The 21,442-nt window shown below is 43.8% G+C and overlaps 2 protein-coding genes across 2 annotated transcripts; one reads left to right on the top strand and one right to left on the bottom strand.

The window, feature by feature from the left end:
* Positions 1-2,044: 2,044 nt before the first annotated feature.
* Positions 2,045-7,835, bottom strand: C14H2orf68 (chromosome 14 C2orf68 homolog). Its single transcript, XM_054997251.1, has 4 exons — positions 7,513-7,835; positions 4,626-4,741; positions 4,002-4,147; positions 2,045-3,068 (listed from the first exon to the last, which is right to left on the bottom strand). Exons 1-4 carry the CDS (start codon positions 7,833-7,835, stop codon positions 2,946-2,948), a joined length of 708 nt encoding a protein of 235 aa, XP_054853226.1. The 3' UTR covers positions 2,045-2,945.
* An 893-nt stretch (positions 7,836-8,728) lies between these two features.
* On the top strand, positions 8,729-20,509 carry USP39 (ubiquitin specific peptidase 39). The gene is made up of 13 exons (XM_054998254.1): positions 8,729-8,961; positions 10,673-10,742; positions 11,115-11,209; positions 12,259-12,395; positions 13,160-13,312; positions 13,516-13,741; positions 14,020-14,097; positions 15,127-15,194; positions 16,650-16,838; positions 17,728-17,870; positions 19,080-19,215; positions 19,571-19,657; positions 20,046-20,509. Exons 1-13 carry the CDS (start codon positions 8,748-8,750, stop codon positions 20,094-20,096), a joined length of 1,647 nt encoding a protein of 548 aa, XP_054854229.1. The 5' UTR covers positions 8,729-8,747; the 3' UTR covers positions 20,097-20,509.
* The last annotated feature ends 933 nt before the right edge of the window (positions 20,510-21,442 follow it).

Below are 21,442 nucleotides of genomic sequence, written 5' to 3'. Positions count from 1 at the left end.
CTCCCCCATGAGGATGCAAGTAGCTTACAACATTCTCCCTTCCTCCCTTTTATCCTCGTAGCAACCCTGTAAGTAGATTAGGCTGAGAGTGTGTGACTGGCCCAGTGTCACCCAGCAAGCTTCCATGGCAGAGTAGGAACCCACAGCTTCCCCTGGATAAGGGTAATTCTCTTTCACAGGCATGGGGTAGCAGGTCTTTCCTTGCTTACAGACAGCTTAAAACAGCTTCTCACCAATAACAATGGATCATCCAACAGAAGAACAAACCCAGGAACCAAACCATGGAACAAGCCAACATGTCCCCATATAAACTCAGGCAATGCAATTATTGGCCCCAATAATATTACTTACACCATGTTGAACTCATCCACTTGCACATAATTTAATATATGCCATCTAGTGCCACCCATGCCATTCTAATGTTTACATTGAGCAAATGGGTTGATCCCTACATGAGAAAATCAATTAACACTAATTTGAGAATTTCAGAAACCGGTAGGAGAACATTTTAACCTTCTTGGACATACTGTTGCAGATTTGAGTTACCATTCTTCCAAAATGAAAAAAACATCAGAGAATACACAAAAGTGCTGAATTAAAATTCATCAAGAAATTAAACACGATTTATCATCCTACCTTAAACAAAGATTTGGATTTCCTTACTATCATTTCTAATAGCTCAACGGGACCCAAATTGGTTAATTTTTCCCATTATACTATACTCTTTTACTGATGTTAATTTTCTTATGCTTCAGACTGTTCTTCCTTGATTGGTTATTGTATATCCTGCTTGATTACACTTTCATCTGCACCCCATGAGAGAAGCCGGAACCCTCTGATTTCCCTCATCATACATTTTATTGCATTATAGAAAACTTAAATCTCATTCACTAGTTACTAAACACTGCAACACACTTGCACCATAAAATAAAAACAGAAGTTAGATCTGTTAATGCAGGAAGCCAATGGTGTCTGTTTTCAGCTTTCAGAAGACCACATTTGGAGTCTTGCATTCAACTATGCATGGGGAAATGTTTAGTTGTGGAGGTGGTTCCTACTGAAGGTCTGCTGAAAACATTGAATTTTGTGGAATCTACACAAATACTCTGATGCTGTATGAAGAACTGCCATGTAAGATTCTGCTCCAAGGGATGGCCAGACAGATGCCTTTGGGCAGGTCATGAAATAACAGGATGCCTCTCTGATTTGTCATTAGCCTCTGGCAGGTAATCAAAAGTCTATTGCTTCATGAGTGTTTCATTAACACAGGCATCTAAGAGCAAGTTTGTGATCAGTGATTATTATGCTGGTTTATGCTGCCTTGCTTCAGACAAGATAATGTTGAGACACAAGTTAGCAACTTTGTACAAAAAACAAGTTAAATGAACAGATACAAATTTCCAAAATCAAATGCCCTAGCATTACTCAGATGCTGTTTCCAATCCATTCTTTTATCAACGAGGATCACATTTTGATGTGACAAATATGATTGAATAATGAAAATTAGAGAAGAGGGGAAAGGATCAGCAGTAGAAAGGGGCTTGAAATCCTGGTCATAAATCTTTTAGATGTGATTCTCTGTGTGACTGGACTTGGTTAGGTTGTTACACACCCATCGTACTTGACTTCAGTACATTTGGAAACTGAAACACCCTGAGCAAGTTGTCAGCTAAAATGGCTGGACCAACCTCTTGAGGATTCACCTGTTAGATTCTGAGTACCTGAATTGCATCCCAGACTAGTCGCAAATCAGATCTTTGTTACAAACTCTTTGTATTCTTTTTTCTTTACTTTTTTCCTTCTATTTCTCTGCCCTTATTATTGGGTTTTTAATAATAATGATGATGATGATGATGATGATAAAGTGTTAAAACTGGATACTCTATATGTGGAATACAGGGATACAGGAAACAAACAGATTTATACCTTCCTTTGGTGTGGAAAACACTTAGAACATACTCATATCCCAGTCACGGCTCTTAGCTGCAGCAAAGTGTAAGAACAACAGTACGAGATTAATGCATTTATTTACAATCATGTGGGATGTTTTTGAAAATATTTATTAGTGCAGAGCAATGCAAATTCATTTTTAGCCTAGAGAACTCAACTGAAAGCCAGATGTAACTCAGCCAATTGATACATCCTATCAATGCCAAGAAAATGCTACACAGTCTTAATGAGATGTTGATCTGGAACCTGTGTATTTTGAAACAGGATATTGTAGAAAGATATATGTATGGGTCAAATCTGAGTGTGGACCAGATGTATATTACAAGGCTCACTGCCACCAACAGCCCCATGGAAGCTCAATAACTTCTGCAGAGTTCAGCAACTGCTTTTCTGTTGCTTTGTAACTTCCCTTGCTCACACCAGTCAATGTGCTCCAGGCTCATAGCACAACCATCCTGGGGAATTGTTTGTCAAGTTGCCTGCAGGTCACGGACAAGGCAAACTGAATGCTCAGCTCAAGTGCCACCCAATGGGCTGAGGAAAATGTAAAACAATAATGTGAAACATCTGTCTTGGTGTGAATTCACCTAATCTAGAGATTCAACAGCCAACAGTGGCATCTCACAAAAGGGGATAAAGCTGGGCTAGCATGACAGAGGGGTTTAGTTATGAGACCATTCCTCGGGGCTGCAAGAGACCATCTGATTAGGTTTCAACTAGGTTATGTCTTCCTGATCCTAAATAGCTTTCAAAAAGTCCCTGCGCCATTTCTGGCTGACATTCTCTTGCTGCTGCCCTAGCTTCTCCCAATGACTCCTTTTTAGGCACTGACAACAATGTTGCAGTACATTACTAGGAAGCAGGTACCTGTAATAAGATTCAGCTAACTCCCTGACCCTCTTGAAGCCTCCAAGCCAAACACTGTGGAACAAGTTCACTGCCCCTTTTGCAGAAAGTATTTTCCAGCCAAACAAACAACATATCTCCAATGTGTCTCAGCGCTTCACCCGTCGCTTCTCCAGCTCCTCCTGCACCCGCTTCTTCAGGGCATCACGCAGAGCTGGTTCCAGTTGGTTCTGGGCACTGATTTTCTCTACCACCTCATCAGCATCGTTGTCCTGTAGGAAGAATTACAGGGCCCACTGAGAAAGGATGAGTACAGAACAGACACAATGCCATACACATCAAATTAACAACATCCAGGAAATTAAAAACAAACTCAAAGACTCTCTATGCACACACCCTTTTTCATTTCCCAATCAGACAGTCTTTGAAGCACATGGCTTTGATGAGTGATTCGCCTGGGTAACCCTTTCTTAAAAAGGAAAAAAGAGGTTCAGAGGTAGATAGTAGAGGAAGAAACTGAGTTGGTACTTTCCCTGTCCCATTCTACCACTGAAGGAAATGAAAGCCTACGGGCCTTTCTAGACCAGCAGCACAATTATTGCTTATATGTTCTGTAGGAGCCAGACATCCTCCCTGAATCAAGCATTCTGCTTCTGCAATATCACATTTTTCCAGCATTCAAGCCACTAAATCTTATTAATAGGAAAATGCAATTCTTTCTCCAGCCAGAGAAGCTATGGCAACTTGGAGTGTAGCTGCACAAGAGTCCCAGATACCTACTGGGTATTGACAACTCTATTCTTCAAATGCCCATGCCACATTGTAACTTTAACACCCATGCTCAGTCTACAAAGAGAGCATTGGCAAGAGAAAGGAAACTGGCTAGCCTGAAGAAGCCCCTTTTCAGTTTCCTATACATACCGATGCTGTGTAAGATTTTAGAAAATGCAAACTGACAAAGTGCTTCTCCACACTCTGCCCAGTATTTGATCCATTGCAGCTCCTGGCAGAACATACTCTTTGAAGGATCCCTGCCTTGTGCTACAATGCACACTACCCAGGCTTCAAGGGAAGAAGGGAAGATGCAGCCTAATATTGATAATTGATACATCTATGAGCCCTAGCACAGGTTACGCTTCTTTCCCATGGCACTCATGAAGGAGTTCCACTCTCTGGCTTGTTCAGCACACCAGGAAGCCCTGTACCTGGTGTACAACAACTGAGGTGATCTTGCCACTGTCAGACTCATATTCCAGGCAGAAGAGTGCTGGTCCATAAGGGTCTAGTTCAGTACTGGAACTACTCTCACTTGAGCCCTCATACTCCAAGCCAGATGTGATTTCAGCTCTACCTGGAAAGCAATGAACAAAAATTGCTAGGAAGAGTGTCTGTTTTTTTTCAGGTTTAGGCAGATTTTCTTGCATTATTTATTGTATGTATCATACTGTTTTTACCGCCTTGCTTCATAGTTGGTATAATCCAGTTTTCTTGAATTTTTAAAAATTTTGTAATCCATCTGACAAGATAGGTGGGACTTTCCTTTTCTTTATTTCATGCTCACAGACTAACAGGTCATAAGCAAAGAAAGGTGGACTATAAATGAAGCAAGTCAACCAATAACAAAGGCAAAAACATATACATCATCTATTTTCATCTTAGCCACAACAATCTGCTTTGGGATTCAAATATTCTGCAGTATAGAGTACAGTTTTTGAGGTATTTAGCATAATCTAGCCCCGGAATTAAATATCATTCTTTTCCCAAGAAAACTATCACTTGGGAACTAAAGCGCAATGCACTGGACAAGACATATGGCTGACTGAACTCACTTCTCTGACGTGGATGATAGACCTGCTGATCTGGTTTTCTGGGTCGGGCTGGGGCTGGTGTGTGTCTTTTCTTCACCTTTTCTTTGGCTTGCTTCATCTCCTTGTCATAGTCATCCCTGGAGAGAAAAAGGAAGGATACTTTGGAGATACTGAGCAGTAATAACAACATTTGATTTATATATTGCCCTTCAGAACAACTTAACACCCACTCAGAGTGGTTTACAAAGTATGTTATTATTATCCCTACAACAATCACCCTGTGAAGTGGGTGGGGCTAAAAAACCTTGGAGAGAGCTGTGACTGACCCCAAAGTCACCCAGCTGGCTTCAAGTGGAGGAGTGGGGAACCAAACTCGGTTCTCTGGATTAGAGTCCTGCCACTCTTAACCACTACATCAAACTGGCTCTCATAGCTTAGAAGGTGCTCCTTTTTATGACTTTCCCCCTATTAATTGTGTGAATTCTCAATTATTCTAATAATGAAGGAATGTCTTTGGCAGCCTAACCTATTGCATGCAATACTTTTCTTTCCTAAACAAATGGTTTCATCCAAAATTTCTAGCATGAGCGTGGCCACAATTGTTTCCTTTGGTCCTGATCCTGCAGAGAAGGATAAAATAAGCTATTGCATGAATGAGTACCCCTTTATAGTTACTGGAATCAGTGATTTAAGAAGTTGCAAGACGAGTAGCACATTGACAAATATTGATAAGCAATGATTAAATCTGCATTTTTTCCTGAACTGTTTAACATAGTACTAATTTTCAGTCTTGCACCTTCATGAGTAGGTCAGGAGAGCTCCCACTCTCCTGGCTTTCTGCAAACGATGCAAAACCAAATTATTCAAAAAGGCTTTCTATTCAGATAGGAGGGAAGTATTGTAGGGAGGGGGGTCTCAGATGCTTTGCTAATGAGTTAGGGACCACAGACTTCACCACTGTGTTACCTTGCATATTATCTGTTGCTTTGAATATGTACTCCTATATACTACCTGTGCTTCATGTCAATGTCAGTCCTAGAACTGATTATGTTGTTTCAGCAATTCTTCAACTCTATATTGGATCCTTGCTAATGCTATGTCTTTGTAAAATCCTATGACATTGTTTATGGAAATACCCTTGACAGTGTTTGGAAATGTCCTTGATACTGATTATTACAAATCTCACACTATGTAATCTACCTTGAGTCTCAGTGAGAAAGGCGGACTATAAATGACACAAATAAATATGTTCTCTTCAGCTTTAACAACAAAAAGTGAGGTAATATTGTTGATATAGGCCAAATTATTATAAGCTTTCCTCCCTCTGTGTATGTGTAGGAGTCCCCAGCATGGTGCGTTTTTAGCATGTGGGCATGGCCAGGTGGGGCTTTTGCCCAGTAAGGCTGGCCACGCAGCAGCCACCAAGCCACCACAACACAAGGATCTTCACTGCATGACTGAAGGTAAGCTGTGTGTATGCAGGAAAATATTTTTAAACAATGTGTTAAAATTAAAATGGGAGGGGTGTTGCTCAGTGGTAGAGCATCGACCTGGCATGCAGAAGGTCCCAGGTTCAATCTCAACATCTCCAGATGAAAGAATCAGGTGATGTGAAAGGCCTTGACTGGAGATCTTGAAGAGCTGCTACCAGTTTGAGGAGACAATAACTGAACTTGATGGACGAATGGTCTGATTCTGGATGAGGGAGTTTGATGTGTTCAGTGTGTAAATGACATCATGTTAAACACTGTTTGTTTGAAAAGTTGAACAGTTACTATTAAAATTATGTATAATCTCACTCCTTGATACTGAGTGGTTGAGCCCACCACCCTGTGTCAGAATGCCAAAGGCAGCTGCCGGCTCAAAAAAGGTTGGGGGCACCTGGTGTAGAACATCAGCAACTAACTGCTCAGCTCATCCTCTTTTCCTATCAAGTTACATTATTAGGGCTGCAGTTCTATGCATGCTTGCCTAGGAGTAAGTCCCACAGAACTTAGTAACTTATGGTATATTTAGCTAATTTTAACTTATATGTAATCAAACATGTATTAGGAATGCACTATACAATTACTATCTTATTCTTCAAGGGGCTTTCTCTGTGATGGCCCCTACCCTGTGGAAGTCAGGAGAGCCCCCATTCTCCTGGTTGCCTGAGGAGGTCAGGAGAGCCCCCACTCTCCTGGCTTTCTGCAATTGACGCAAAACCAGATTATTCAAAAAGGCTTTTTACTCAGATAGGAGGGCTGAATTGTAGGGAGAGAATCTCAGATGATCCACTAATGAGTTAGGAACCATAGACTTCACCACTGTGTTGTATTGGATTCCTGCTAATGCTATGTCTTTGTGAATTTGTATCTATTTACCATATAGCATTGTTTATGGAAATGTTTTTGATATTGAGTGTACTAATCTCACACTGTGTAATCTGCCTTGAGTGTTAGAGAGAAAGGCAGGCTATAAATGATATAAACAAATAAAAATAATACTAACCTACCTTACAGGGTTGCAAGAGTTACCAAGGCAGATACTAAAATATCACAATAACTAGTACCAGCAAAGCCTGTTGTAATGGGGGAGGGGGAATCACAAAGATGGTGGATGAAAACAGGAAGTCCCGTTTCAAATCTCGCCTCTATGCTGACCTTGCCGGGGGTCTCTCCCTCGGCCTCCCGCTTGCAATAATAATACGGATCTACCTCATGGGGTTGTTGTAAAGATCAGAACTTAAGAGCTTCCAAAGTGGAAATAAGATCATGCCTGTGTCGCATCTGTACCGAGGTATTATCTCGCCTGGGGTTCTTCGGACCTCCCCGCCGGCCCGGAAAAAGGGGAGTTCCCCAGAGCCAGCTGTCTGGACTGGGCACTGGCTCGCCGCTCCCCCAGGCTCTTCCCGGGCAACAGCCGGTACCTGGCGATCTGGTTGCGCCTGATGTGCCTGACGAAACCGTGGCTCATATCCAGGCGTCCTCCTGGCCGGCAGTCCCCCCAAGCCGGACTCTTCCGCTCCGCTTCCAGCCGCGCCGCTGCCGAGTCCATGGAAATCCGCCCTCGCCTTGCCTCCGGAACCCGAAGGCAGCCCGGCCAGCCCCCGGGGAGGAGCCGACAGAGCGCCCGCCCCGAAGTGCAGCTGCTCCGGCCACAGCGGCCTTGCCGGGAGAGAGGCGCCGGGTCTGACCCCGCCTTGCTCAGTGTGGACTTAGGGAGGCTCGTTGGGCGAAGGGTCGCCTTCATCACCCCGGCGCTACCCACAGATGCTGGGCCCGAGCCCCACGAAGCCAGGCACCATCCCACGGTGCCCGGGAAAGGCTGGCCTCGGAGCGGCGCTGAGACAATTCCTAGCGCCACAGTCGTTTCAGCGTGGCTCTGGGCGAAACAAAAGCGCACACCTGTGGGGCTTTGCGCTCAAGATTTATTTATTATTGAGTTGATTTGATTTGATTTATACCCCGCTCTCTCCACGAATGGGCTCAGAGCGGCTCACAACATTAATAAAATACAACAAATTAATCAAATCTATAAAATCAATAATAATCTTAAAACAGTCATCTGGATGATATCGCAGTCACTATTTGGGTGAAAAGCTAAATAAAATAATAAGGGGCTGAAATAAGGGGCCAAGTTGCCAACTCCAGGTATGAAAGTTCTTAGAGATTTGGGAACAGAGCTTGGGGGAGAGGAGAATACTTGGCAAGGTAGAGATGCCATAAAGTCCACCCTCAAAAGTTGCCATTTTCTCCAGGGGAACTGATCGCTGTGGAGATCAGCCATAACCCTGGAAGGACTCCAGCCTCCACCTGGAGGTTCGCAACCGTAGCCGCTGAATACAGCAATACTGTTCTGATGAAAGGCTACATTTCTACCACAGAACAAGTAAAGGCTGCAACTCTATGCACGCTTACTCGGAAGCAAGTCCTGTTGAAGAAGCTGGGCTTTGCTTCCGAGTAAACACGAAATAGCTCGGAATAGCGGAAGCAGATACAGTTTAAAAACGCAGTTGTGTGTGCGCATGCGCCGCTTTAAGGCCTCTGGCAGCGGGGACAAGAGTCAGATTAACCGGCGCCTTCCAAGTGATGACTTCCGCGTGCGTCTGAAGGTGCTTGGCTCATGCGCAGACTGGTGGATGCTCGTTCTGCCTCCGTGGAGATGTCGGTGCGGGTGAAACGGGAGCGGAGTGCTCGTGAGCCGCCTCCGCGGAACTCGCTTTCGAGCCGGATTAAGCAAGAGCCGGGTAGGGAGAGCAGCGCATCTCGAGGCTTGGTGGGTCGAGACCCGGTGCGTGTGAAGCGGGAGCCCGAAGACAACGAGCCTCGAATCAAGCGGGAGCCCGAAGAGGAAGAAGAGGACGATGAGCCCACCGGTGGGTGAATGGGACGGTCGCGGCAGTCGAGCCATCTCCTTGTCAAAGATGTACCTGTTTATGAAGCTCGTTAACTTGTGGAACTCCGTGCTACAATATGTGATGGCTGCTAAGTTTAGGAATGGTTTTTAACAAAAGGTTTAAATAAATGATGTATTTATTAAAATAGTTGTGAGCCCACCTTTTACTCAACCAGAAAGGAGACCCAAAGCAGAGGAAGGTACTTCTCAACTATCTCCTAAAGGTGCAAGCATCCTTTCAGGATCTGGCCTTGGTAACTTTTTCAGGCTTTTTATGCCATGGATTTGTTGAATCATGTACAAATCATGGTCCCAGCTTCAGTCACTGCATATGTGAAGAAGCAGCAGTAGTCACCTAGCTTGCAGGGTTATAGTGTGGCTAAACAATTAGGACTGTAAAGTGCTTTATTCAAAAACTTTATTCAGTGGCATGTCTGTAAATAACAGTACTTGGGTCCTAGTAACAAGAGAGAGTATCAATCAATTTGTTCTCTAAGATGTCACATTCTCGTTGAGTTGTTATATTCATGATGCAATGTGGCCTCTGCATGGATCTTTTAGGACAAAAAGCTCTTTAGCTGATTGCAAACCCTGTTGCCTTGTGATTTTGGTACTGAGAGAAGAAACTAATTATATTTCTTTATAAGTGAAAGGCTATATGCTTTTGTGTTGCATGTAGGCATATGCTGCTTTTATTATACAGAATGAAAAGAGATATTTTGTCAAGTGACTGTCTTTAAATTTACTATAGTATTTTTAGTCTGTTTTTCTCATAATCAAGGCTCAAAGAGGATTAAAAACATTAAAACAATTAAAGCTGTACAATGTAAAGCAATCCATACCAAAACACCATATTTTTACCAATTATCAAACAAACATCAACCAGTGCTAAACCTGGTTTGAAGTGTGTCTGGCTGCCCTTTCATTCAAGGAAAGCCCACTTCCAGAAGGCTAAACAAGTTAGGGCTTTTCTCACTGTCCCTTCTGTAGCACAGGGGCTGCTATTGAGAAAGTTCTGGCCTGGGCCGTCACTGTTCTAACTTGCCTGCAAGATAGAACTGCTGATAAAACTTAATCTTATGAGGAGAGGTGAACCCCAAAGTATTAAGGCACCAAGCAATGAGCTGCTTTTAACGTAATAACCAACAGTTTGAATGACTCTGGAGATGAAATATCAGTGCAGATCTTTTAAAATTGGTATGATATTATTAGCCCCCGGCAGTTACTTAGACTGCTGTGTTTTGTATTAGCTAAAGCTTCTGAATTGTCTTCAAGGGAAATAATAATTCATAATCCATTAATCAAAGTGATGAATATTTTCATATCTCTAGTAGGGAGAACTAGTGGTCAGTAGGAGTTCTACCAAATGAAACAGTCCCAGAGAGACTCTTCTAAGATCCTCATGCTGCCCCATCTTTTACACAGTTTTACAGTTTTTAAACAAAATAAAGTACCACTTTTTATTGTTGTTGTCTTTTATTCTGCTGTATCTTTTCAGTTTGTGGTACTGGATTTCTTTCTGTTGCCCTTTTTTTGTTCATCACTTTAGTACTTCTGTTAGGAAAGCAACTAGTAAAATGTATAAATAAATACAGGATTTCACCCCCTGTTTTGGCTAGAAGGTACTTGTTCTGAAGAAAGGTATTTTGGTATGTTTGTTTCTCATTTTCCTTTCTGCTTGCCTGTTTCAGTGAAGTATGGTCGATTTGACCCCGAAGACCGGAGGAGCAGGCACTGCCCATATTTGGACACCATAAACAAGTCAGTACAGAGAGAAAATAAAGTGTGTGGTGGTAGGGAGAATTAAATTAATGCATACAAGCGATTGAAAATGTACACTGTTCGCAGCAGAAATCAATAGGTGGCTGAACCCTTCCAAGTAATCTTCTTTTCCCACGCATGCAATAATGGTGTCCAAATACCTATAAAAGTGCCAGAATTAGACATGTGCCCCACTCTTCTAGAATCACGTTAAGATGTTGATGTGAAAGGAGAGGTTGGCTACAAATGCAGTCTCCTGAAATGCCATGTGCAGTGTAAGGTTGGTTGAGTTGGAAATACTGCTGAGTGCTGTTGGATTGAGGAGTCTGGCTGCTCCGTGGTGATTAACTGGCTAATATTCTGCCCTTGTAGGAGTGTTCTGGACTTTGATTTTGAGAAGTTGTGTTCAATCTCGCTCTCGCATATCAATGTCTACGCGTGTTTGGTGTGTGGAAAATATTTCCAGGGTGAGTTTGCATTCATTTTAGATTTTCCTAGCCATCAGAGAGAATATATTGGGGCATACTACCTCAGAATCAAATTGTAGTTGTGGGTTTCATGCACAACAAAAGGACAGGTCTTCACACTGTAAGCTTAATGTGTTACATGTCTCTTTTGTTCACAAAACATTAGGGAGAGAGTTACCATAATGTTATTGCAGTAGTAATCTTTTATGATGCTCTTGGAAACCTGCAGTTCAAGAACTGGCTAGTTAGTTCCAGTCAGAATATGGAATTCATTCCCTTTTGGGCTTTTGTTCACCCTTTAGGGTTGGGTCACAATGCTGCAATGATAGTAGAAGGCTTATGGTAGGATGGCCCCATTTGATGCAGGATCTGATGTTCACTTGGTTCCTTGTACTCACATTCCCTAGTACTGCCTGCCTGCCAGTCATGGCTTGGATCCTGAGCAGTGCAAGCAGAGCTGCACTTGAGGAAGGCAGCTTTCCCCTTTCATTGCAGTCTCCTGGGCCCCATGAAGTTGTGCTCTTGTGGATCAACAGACCCAGACTCCTGACTTGCTCTCCATGCTGTCTCTTAGGGTCTAAGGGACAGCACGGGAAACAAATTAGCAATCTGCAGCAGGAGGGTGGGATTGGCAAAAATCTCTCTCCCCTCTTCCATAGACAGAAAAGTTGTTCCATCAGAGGAGCTGCAGCTGAGCCAGTGGAACTCCACCATCCATGCCACTCTCTGTTGCTCCCACCCTATTTCCACTCTCCTTCAACCGTCTCTCTTCCCATTGTGGCTTTCCAGCCTACTGCTGCTTTGTTCCACTACCTTTAGTTACTCTGCCTCTTCACCACCTTTTTTGCAGTCCTTTCTCTTTCCTCCCATAACTCACACGCATGTCCCAGCTTAAGTGCTGTGAGAAGTCTTCAAAGCTGCTGCCTCCTTCTCCCTTTTCTTATTCTAGCATTAATAGTGTTTTCAAGGTTTTCCAGATTATTTCACCTGCCGCAAGAGAACTGTATGATGCTCTCTTTATTCATGATAGTCTGCCTTTTTCTCTGTAGGTCGAGGCTTGAAGTCCCATGCTTACATTCACAGTGTCCAGTTCAGCCACCATGTCTTCCTCAACCTTCACACCTTGAAGTTCTACTGCCTGCCAGACAACTATGAAATCATTGATTCTTCCCTTGAGGATATCACTGTATGTGACCTTCTTGATGGACTGTGGGTGGGTGGGTAAGTGGGTTGGTTGCCTATGGTTACCATAGGCAAGCTGTCCAGGATAATGAGCCCTACTATATTTGTTGACCTTTTTCTTTCTTGAGACAGAAGCTTTTCTGGGCTATCTCAAAAGCTGTTTGGTTGCTACCCCTTGGGTTATATGTCAGGAGCAGTTTCTGTTGTGTCACAGGAGATTGTTTTTGCCTCCTTTCTTTGCAATGCATATCTCTGGGATGGGTCCTTAGATATAAATATGTTTGCAGGTTTCATGTCCTGAGTTCTAGGGGAGAAGTGATGGGCATACAGTTCTAAGCAGCACAGTCCTGCAGTCAGGGTACGAAGGTTTCTAGTACAGTGCGGTTTGTTCCAGCTGTAAGCTCAGCATACAGCTACTTCTTTTTGGAAAAAAATAAATTTTAAAAATTTAAATGTTAAAAATTTAAAGTTTATCTCCTGCATTCTTCAGCCAATGCAGACTTCTTAATTGTTAAATAATTGGAACAGGTTGTGCTTATATTGGAAAATACATTCGGAATAAAAAATTAGGGAAAATTCTTGCTGGCTATTTGATTTTGCCCCTCTGAAAATCTAAGTTTGGTGTCTCATACATATGGAAAGCAGCACACTGCTGTGTGAAGTGGGTGACCCCTGCTCCTGAGCTAAGGCTGTTATCATGGGTGGGGGGGAAACTCTTCAACATATACAAAGAACTTGGCTGATAAGCTCTTCCCTTGCTGTCTACAGTATGTTTTGAAGCCCACCTTTACTAAGCAGCAAATAGCCAACTTGGACAAGCAGGCCAAACTTTCTCGGGCCTACGATGGTACCACATACCTGCCCGGCATTGTGGGACTGAACAACATCAAAGCTAATGACTATGCCAATGCGATACTCCAGGTAATGTTTTTGGAATATATTGAAATAAACGTGTTACAGGCGATAACCATTCCACAGTCACTTTCATGAGAGTCTCAGCCACACATCAAGCATTTGTTCCATTGTTGTAACTGTATTCTGTTATCTAGAGACAGCTTCTTGGTGAGTGGGCTCTTCACTGAAAAGGGGGTTCTTTGCCACTGACCTCTAATATGTATGCCTAGGCACTATCTAATGTCCCACCCCTGCGGAATTATTTCCTGGAGGAGGAGAACTATAAGAATATCCAGCGCCCTCCAGGGGACATCATGTTTCTGCTGGTCCAGAGGTTTGGCGAGCTCATGAGGAAGCTGTGGAATCCACGAAACTTCAAGGCTCATGTTTCTCCCCATGAAATGCTGCAGGCTGTGGTTCTCTGCAGCAAGAAGAACTTTCAGATCACTAAGCAAGGTGAAGCAGGGGAGGAGCTTAGCTCAAATCAGTGGTCTGGGAATTCTGTTTAGGGGGTGGGGGCTCAAGTGTGTGCAAATTATTAGCAGACCAAACCAATTACTTTCCAGGGAGGCCAGTAATGCTGAGTCCATCGCTCCCTTCCTTTGAGAGGGCTTAAACCTGTGATCATCTGCCTGAAGAAGAGGAGGCTTCAGCTTTAACCATAGAGGCTGGATCTCTAGCGCCTTTGCTGTGTCAAGCTGCCATGCTCCTTTCACACTCTCCGTCCTTTGCAGGTGATGGAGTTGACTTTCTTTCCTGGTTCTTGAATGCATTGCACTCTGCCCTTGGTGGGACAAAGAAGAAGAAGAAAAGTAAGTCTGAGGTGGCTGCCTTATTGAGCGGGACTGCTGCTCTTCATCCGATCAGTGTCAACTGTGGATGTTCTTGAGTTGGGTCATGTCCAATTTCATGTTTAGTTTCTATTGCATCAGTTTGCTAGGAAGTATGTTTCTTCAAGTGATGCCAGCAGGAGCATCCCTGAGGTGTCTTCTTTACCTTGGGGAAGATCAGCAGATACACCTATTTTGATTTTCCTAGGAGATGTGAGATGAAGGGGAGATGGCAACAGCTACCTTTGGGAAGAGAGTTATGAGAACTTGCTTCTCACTCCCCCTCGCCATTGCTATCTGTCTGGCTGTAGAGGGCAGTCAAGGGAGGGCATCCCTTCTGCTCCTTTCTGCTGATGTTATTTACAGTGCCATCCTAAGCAGAATTACATCCTCAAGCCCATTGACCTCACTGGATTTGGAATGGTGCAGCTCTGCTTAGAATGGCTTGATGGCTGTTGCTGCTTAGAGATAATGCAGGAGCAAGGTAAAACTGAATGAGTTATGGCACAGCAAAGGTGGTGCCTGTTCCAAGAAGGAAGCAGTTCACATAGCAATAGGCAGTGTTTGGCAGGATTACTTGCATTATGTGACAGCAGGGGAAATCTCGGTACTGTGCCTTGGATTTTTAGGGGGGAAATGATAGGCATGCACTCCTAGACAGTATAGTGTGGCAGTCTAAGTATGAGGATTTCCAGTAAAGTGCAGTTTGTTCCAGCTGTAAGCTTAACAAGCAGCTCATACCACTTAACTAAGTGGAAAGTGCATGTGGTGGAAATGCTGCAGTTTCTGTCCCCACCATGTCCGTAACAGCAGTGCAATCATTCCATCATCTCTAATGTTGCACCTGGATACAGTTCCAGCATTTTAAGTAGCGGCAGTGTTGATCCTAGACCGTTCCCATAGTATTGCAGAGGGAAACTACTGATCAAGTTGGGCAAGGGGTAGAGAGAGAGAGAGAGAGCGCAAATGAATGAATAGTAACCGTTTCCCCCCCACTGTCTGTATTTGCAGCCATTGTGACAGATGTCTTCCAGGGCTCCATGCGGATATTCACCAAGAAATTGCCACACCCAGATTTGGCAAGTTTTCTGCAAATGGGCTGGTTCTTGGTCACAACAGTTGGGTGGGGGGGAGGTACGTGGGAGAAATCTTGGTAGTAAGAGGGAGCTAATAATCTCTGTACCATTGTATAAAATGTAACTGATGTCAGACATGCACCAAATAGAAGAATCCTTCCTCTGATTTTAGAATTTAATTTCACAATGATAATGACTCTTAACAAACAGCACATGAATTGCACTGAAGGGACTGAAAAGAATCCAAAGGACAGCCCAGCACCAGGTAGCTCATGTAGCTCACCGGGGGTTTATTGTTAAGGGTGTATATGTGTGAGCCCTCTTCCAGATGAAAGATGTGTGAGAGTTCTCATTCCTATCTATGGTATGATGGAATGATAAGGTAAGAACATAAGAGAAGCCATGTTAGATCAGGCCAATGACCCATCCAGTCCAACACTCTGTGTCACACAGTGGCCAAAAAACCAGGTGTCATCAGGAGGTCTGCCAGTGGGGAAGGGACACTAAAAGCCCTCCCACTGATTCTCCCCCCCAAAACACCAAGAATTCAGAGCATCACTGTCCTAGACAGAGAGTTCAATCTATACCTTGTGGCTAATTGCCACTGATGGACCTCTGCAAGTATTTCCTTTTATCCATTCTAACCCGACTGCTCAGCAATTTCATTGAGTGCCCACGAGTTCGTGTATTGTGAGAAAGGGAGAAATTTCTCTGCCTTCTCTATCCCATGCATAATCTTGTAAACCTCTATCATGTCACCCCTCAGTCATCGTTTCTCCAAGCTAAAGAGCCCCAAGCACTTTAACCTTTCTTCATAGGGTAAGTGTTCCATCCCTTTAATCTTTCTAGTTGCCCTTTTCTGCACTTTTTCCGGTGCTATAATATCTTTTTTGAGGTGTGGTGACCAGAATTGTACACAGTATTGGAAATGGGGCTGCACCATTGATTTATACAGGGGCATTATGATACTAGCAGAAGGTAAGCTGCCACCTTCTCAAGAATTTGATATATTGACTGTATGATCCATTGGTTGACTGATCCAGAAATCTGTGAAGGAGGGCTGGGGATGTGTGTGAAGTCACATCTGATTAGTAGAAGTCCCTCCAAAGTCTCTTCTTTGTATTTCCAAAGTTCACATAGTCACCATGTTCAGACTTCTGTTTGCAACTTTCTTAGTTAGGAAAAAAGTTTAAAAGAGCTGCAAACAGAGCATGCAGTAGAAGAGGGTTTTTTTTTTCCCTGTGCTTGGCTCCATCCTGCAAGGGGCAGGCCAGAATCTGCAAAAGGTGCTTGGGTTCCTCTGTCGCTGCAGACTTGGGGTAAACTTGCATCTAGGAATGTTTTTGTAGTCTCGGTCCATCCTCTCTCCCTGGCAATGTATCCCTGTGTCTGCCCCCAGGCTTGTCCTCCTGCATTGGCAGCTCTGCTCATTGTGGTTGCTTTATCTTCCTCTCTCAGCCAGCAGAGGAGAAGGAGCAACTGCTCCTGAATGACGAGTACCAGGAAAAAATGGTGGAATCCACCTTCATGTACCTGACCTTGGACCTCCCCACGGCCCCTCTTTACAAGGATGAGAAGGAGCAGCTTATTATTCCCCAGGTGCCACTTTTCAATATCCTGGCCAAGTTCAATGGAATTATGGAGAAGGTAAGTCCTTCTCTGTTTGGTCTGCACTGCTCTTTTCATCTCTCCTAAGAACTGGTATAAAGGGATTGGGGTGAAAACGTATTGTGCTGACTCCAAACACTATACCCCTTCACCACTGGGAAAGTCCAACCAGCTGCCCATCCCACATTTTCAAAAGATTTAGAAGCAACTCTGTGCTGAATTTAGAGGGGATATACTTTCTCTTAAAACCAGAGTTGAGATTGCAGTTATTTTGCAACTGGAATTCTTTCAGTGACCAAAAACTGACCGTAGGGACTTGCCAACGGTCTCCAGAGGCTGTGCCTGTGCTCTTGAGTGTGTGTTGGCCACAGGGGCCCCTTTTAACCTAATTGGGAGAGCACCACAGGTTGCCATGTAAGATATTTCCATTGGCTCCTCTATTCTAACACACTAGTGTTTTTTGGTTCCTGTGGCTGTTTGGTGGCCTTCACAAGATGTGTACTCAAAGTAATTAAGATTAGAGGAACAAGCAGGAAGCTATATTTGCCAGGCTTCCCAATATTGATGATAGCTTTCTTCACTGTACCTTCTACCCACTAAACTAAAAGGACAGTTATTTCCCTCATGCTCTATTACGAAAAATGAGATCTAGCCCCAAATGTTGCAGGATGAGTAAATGTACAGTCTTGGCCTGTTCCCCTTGTGATTGGTCTTTTCTGCATTTCTTTTGGACAAACCATTTCTTTGGGCCTTCAGTGCTTTAGTTTGCACCTAAGCATGGTTAACTCACCCTTGCCTAAAAGAGGGGCTGAGGGAGAGCAAGATCAGTTGCGCTAGATGAGAGGAGAGGGCTCATCTGCATATCCAGCTGCATGATGACCTAGTTCAGATTCTCTGACAGCACATCTGCAAAAATTGTTTTCCTTAGGAATATAAAACCTACAAGGAGAATTTCCTAAAGCGTTTCCAGCTGACCAAGTTACCTCCTTACCTCATCTTCTGCATCAAAAGGTTCACCAAGAACAATTTCTTTGTGGAGAAGAACCCCACCATTGTCAATTTCCCCATCACGTAGGTACCACCATGTTGCCATGTGATGTTTCTCTGTTCCTGTGGCTCTTTTAGACTCTTCCTGAACTTGGGGCTGAACCTGAGGGAGAAACTTTGGAGCTTTCTGGATGTTGCTTTTTAGATGACAAAGTTGGAAGCTTCCTATCAATGTCACTTCTGAAGGCATTTACTGTTTGGTTCCTAGTTAATTTTATTTCCTCAGTTCAAGTAAGAAACGTAAAAACAAAATCTAGCTAGTGAAAGATAACATTGACATGGATGTTAAAAGTGATCTCTCTTTAAACATCCTTCAGAAATCCCCTGGGTTATAAATTGAGAATTATCTGAGCATTACAGTGGTCACATGAAGTTACTTGAAACAATGTTTGTGTGGTACCTGCTGTGCACTGTGCCTGTAGAATGGGTTGACCCTAACATGCACAGTGTTTGCACAGCCTTCTGAGAATGTCAGGCAGGGACATAGAGATCCCTATATAATGGAGGCAAATGGTCTTATCAGCAAAGATAAGCAACTGGGAGTGGCTGGTCCACCATCCTTCATCCCCCTCGTAATGGTTGGTCAAGGCTTTGCAGGTGACTGTAGTTGCCAGCAGCCTTGAATTTCAGGTGCGCACTTTTGAGTATCTCTAGTTAGAAGGAAAGCTCTGCCAAAGGATCTTGGTGAGAGTAAGTCCTTCTCGTGTCTTTTGGTAGTCTCCTGGTTCTAACAGTTCTGATCCAGGCCTTGGTAACCAAATTACTGGTGCTGGTTCATGGATTTGTATGAAAGAGGGGGTGGCTTTTTGTCAATCTATAAAGACTTGTGTATTTGGTTGCCATAACCAGAAATAGCAGATTCGAAGCGCTGTCATCATGATGCAGGGGGCCTTGGTTTCAGCAGTAGTCCACCAACTTGGGCCAGCTCAGGCATGTTGTGGTCAGGAGTGGTACTCAAAGTGTTTATAATTTCTGGTTTATCTTCTGTGCCCTGGGATTTTGAAGAAGGTGCCAGGAATGCTTTGCTGGTATTACTTCCACCTCCAAAAGCTCATGTTGTACAAACCCTGTACATACGGAGCAGGGGCACGCCCCAGAGGGGGGAAAGCTTACCAAAACTGCAGATTTATGGCATTCTGTGTATGGGAAGGGAAGCTGCAGGCATTCCTGTTTTTTATAGTTGTATAGTAAGTAAAGTACTTCCCATTTTGGTTGCTTCTATTTCTGTTGCAGGAATGTGGATCTCCGGGAATACCTCTCTGAAGAAGTACAGGCTGTGCATAAGAATACAACCTATGATCTTATCGCAAACATTGTGCATGATGGGAAGCCAGCTGAAGGGGCATACAGGATCCATGTGCTGCACCATGTGAGGCTTGCTCTTATTACCCCTGTAATCAGAAATTATGCTCCAAGCAGTTCTAATTCTTGGCTTCCCAGAGGGATTGCTGTTTCTTGCAATAAAAGCACATTGTGTACGCGCACACTCTACCGCCAAAGCTGTTCGCCTCCCTGTGTTTGCTAGACCCATTCTGTGACCCTCAGCTATTTTTTTAGGCCTTTCCTTTGGCCTTTGTGACAAAATAGTGCTGCTGTGTCAGGGGGTCCAAATTCCAGCCTCACCCTAGACAGAGTAAATGTTTGTGCCATATTGTCTTCTTTGCTCATGAATAACCCTGCTGGCCCACATCTTACCCTTGTCCCTTTTGTTATGGCTTTGGCAGGGCACAGGCAAGTGGTATGAGCTGCAAGACTTGCAGGTGACGGACATTCTCCCCCAGATGATCACACTTTCTGAGGCTTACATTCAGGTGAGTGTCGGGACCGGTTGGTAGGCAGAGGCTGTTCTGCATCTTGAAGCAGTGACTGAGATCAGCTGAAGAGAAGCCAGTGACACGTGGCCTGGGGTTTCAGAGGGAGGCCAGGATACCAGTGTAGTTAATAACTCAGTATGTACATGTCATTCTCTCTGTGTGTGCTTCCTACCACAATCATACCTAACGCAATCTAGATTCTGCTCAGCCCTTGGAAACATTGGGATAAAAGTATACAAACTAAGCAAATACTCTTAAACTAATTGGAGTGTCATTTCATTTTGATTGGAAGATTTAGTGTAGTTTTGTGTACACTGAAATAAGGCCTCTGTGGATTCAGAATACGTGCCACCAAACTAAAATGAGGTTTGACTTATTTCTGTAGATCTGGAAGAGAAGAGATAATGAAGAAGAGACCAACCAACAAGGGGCTTGAAATCAAGTGTGAGCCATTGAAGGATGAAGAGAACAGAAAGCTGGACTCATCACCAACTTCCTCTGCTGAGGTTGAAGAGTCCAAACTTGGACTGTTGAGTAATCTGTTCAGATAAGCTGTTGCCACTGACAACAATTGAACAGTGTGGACCTGTCCCTTTTAGAAGCCTTTGGTTGCTGGTTGTGTCCCTTCTTCAGCCCGTCTCTTGGTTCCTTGCTGCCTCTATAGGGTTGGAGCAGGGGATGAGGGAGAAGAGGTCAGAACCTTTGGGTGTAGTTTACTCCACACATTTCACCGTCCTGTTGGCCTACCCAGGGAAGATACCCTGAATGCCGAGTGACTAACAAGGACCTTTCCCATGTGCTGTGCTGGATATTTCTGTTTATGTGCATTAAATGTACTTTTTTTTTAAAGCGTGTCTTTAAATAATTTTCTGGAAATTACACAGGCATGTGATGGACAAGAGAATTCCATTTAATTTAGTCATTTCTGTGTAGCGTCCATGAGTGTGCTAAGCAGCAAGCTACATCTTATGAACTGGCAACAGTAATATTGCTAGCCGCAACTGTTTAAAATCGTAAGTCTGGAAAAATTTTGCTTTGTCTTGTGAACAACCTGTTACAACAGAGTCGGTCAGCCAGGCAGTGATAGCTGTGAAGGTAGACTGTGTGGCTCTTTCCTTTCCCTCAAGCTTTAGGGATGGAGAGTCTAGGCATGCATTTTTTGGGCTAGCCAGTGGGTTCCCAGCCCTTTTATGCCAGTGTTCATGTGAAGCCTGCTCTTTGGCTAAAGAATCTTATAGGCCATCTAATCCAGCTCTCCAAACAAAGCAGGAAATCAAAGCTAGAATATTCTCAAGAGAACTGCTTTGAATTCCCAGACTCACTGAATTCTGTCTTTGTTTGCCAAGTCATTCTTACATGATGAGTCCTTCATGGAACTCTCCTTTTTTCTTGGAGTGGTGGTAGAATGGCTCTCAACCCACTTTGAAGTTGTGCCAATATTGAGAGGGTAACTGTAGATTTTTCACTTTAATGTGATGCTTGACCATGACATTGGGTTGGATCTCATGGGAAAGATCATCACGTGCATGAAGGAGAGGGTTTTTTTGCTGATTTCCTCCTGCTGTGGCGACCCCTCCTTTATGCTCCTCCTATGTGTGTGTGTGTGGGGGGGTCTTCTCCTCCAGGAGCAGCATTTCAGGGGCTATTTCAGGCTGCAGCAGGAACGGAAAGGCAAGAAGTTACATTTGCATGTGCATAATGTAAATGGAACCCAACCCATTGCACACCCCTTGCTTTTTCCTGCATCTTTCCCAAACTCTCCTGCCCTCACTTGCTTCCTCT

The sequence above is a fragment of the Eublepharis macularius genome, chromosome 14, assembly GCF_028583425.1.
Source record: "Eublepharis macularius isolate TG4126 chromosome 14, MPM_Emac_v1.0, whole genome shotgun sequence".
Taxonomy (NCBI): domain Eukaryota; kingdom Metazoa; phylum Chordata; class Lepidosauria; order Squamata; family Eublepharidae; genus Eublepharis; species Eublepharis macularius.
Note: the sequence above shows the minus strand (reverse complement) of the source record. Positions and strands in the feature narration are given on the sequence as shown.

Bases quoted from the DNA above. Each gene is read 5' to 3' on its own strand.
- C14H2orf68 (XM_054997251.1), bottom strand. From the start codon at position 7,835: ATGAAGGCGACCCTTCGCCCAACGAGCCTCCCTAAGTCCACACTGAGC. The intron at 4,148-4,625 runs GTGAGTTCAGTC...ATTGCTTTCCAG, and splicing joins CTATCATCCACGTCAGAGAA to GTAGAGCTGAAATCACATCT. The intron at 3,069-4,001 runs GTACAGGGCTTC...TTCTTCCTACAG, and splicing joins CCTCAGTTGTTGTACACCAG to GACAACGATGCTGATGAGGT.
- USP39 (XM_054998254.1), top strand. From the start codon at position 8,748: ATGTCGGTGCGGGTGAAACGGGAGCGGAGTGCTCGTGAGCCGCCTCCG. The intron at 15,195-16,649 runs GCAAGTTTTCTG...TTCCTCTCTCAG, and splicing joins AATTGCCACACCCAGATTTG to CCAGCAGAGGAGAAGGAGCA. The intron at 19,216-19,570 runs GTGAGGCTTGCT...TGGCTTTGGCAG, and splicing joins GGATCCATGTGCTGCACCAT to GGCACAGGCAAGTGGTATGA.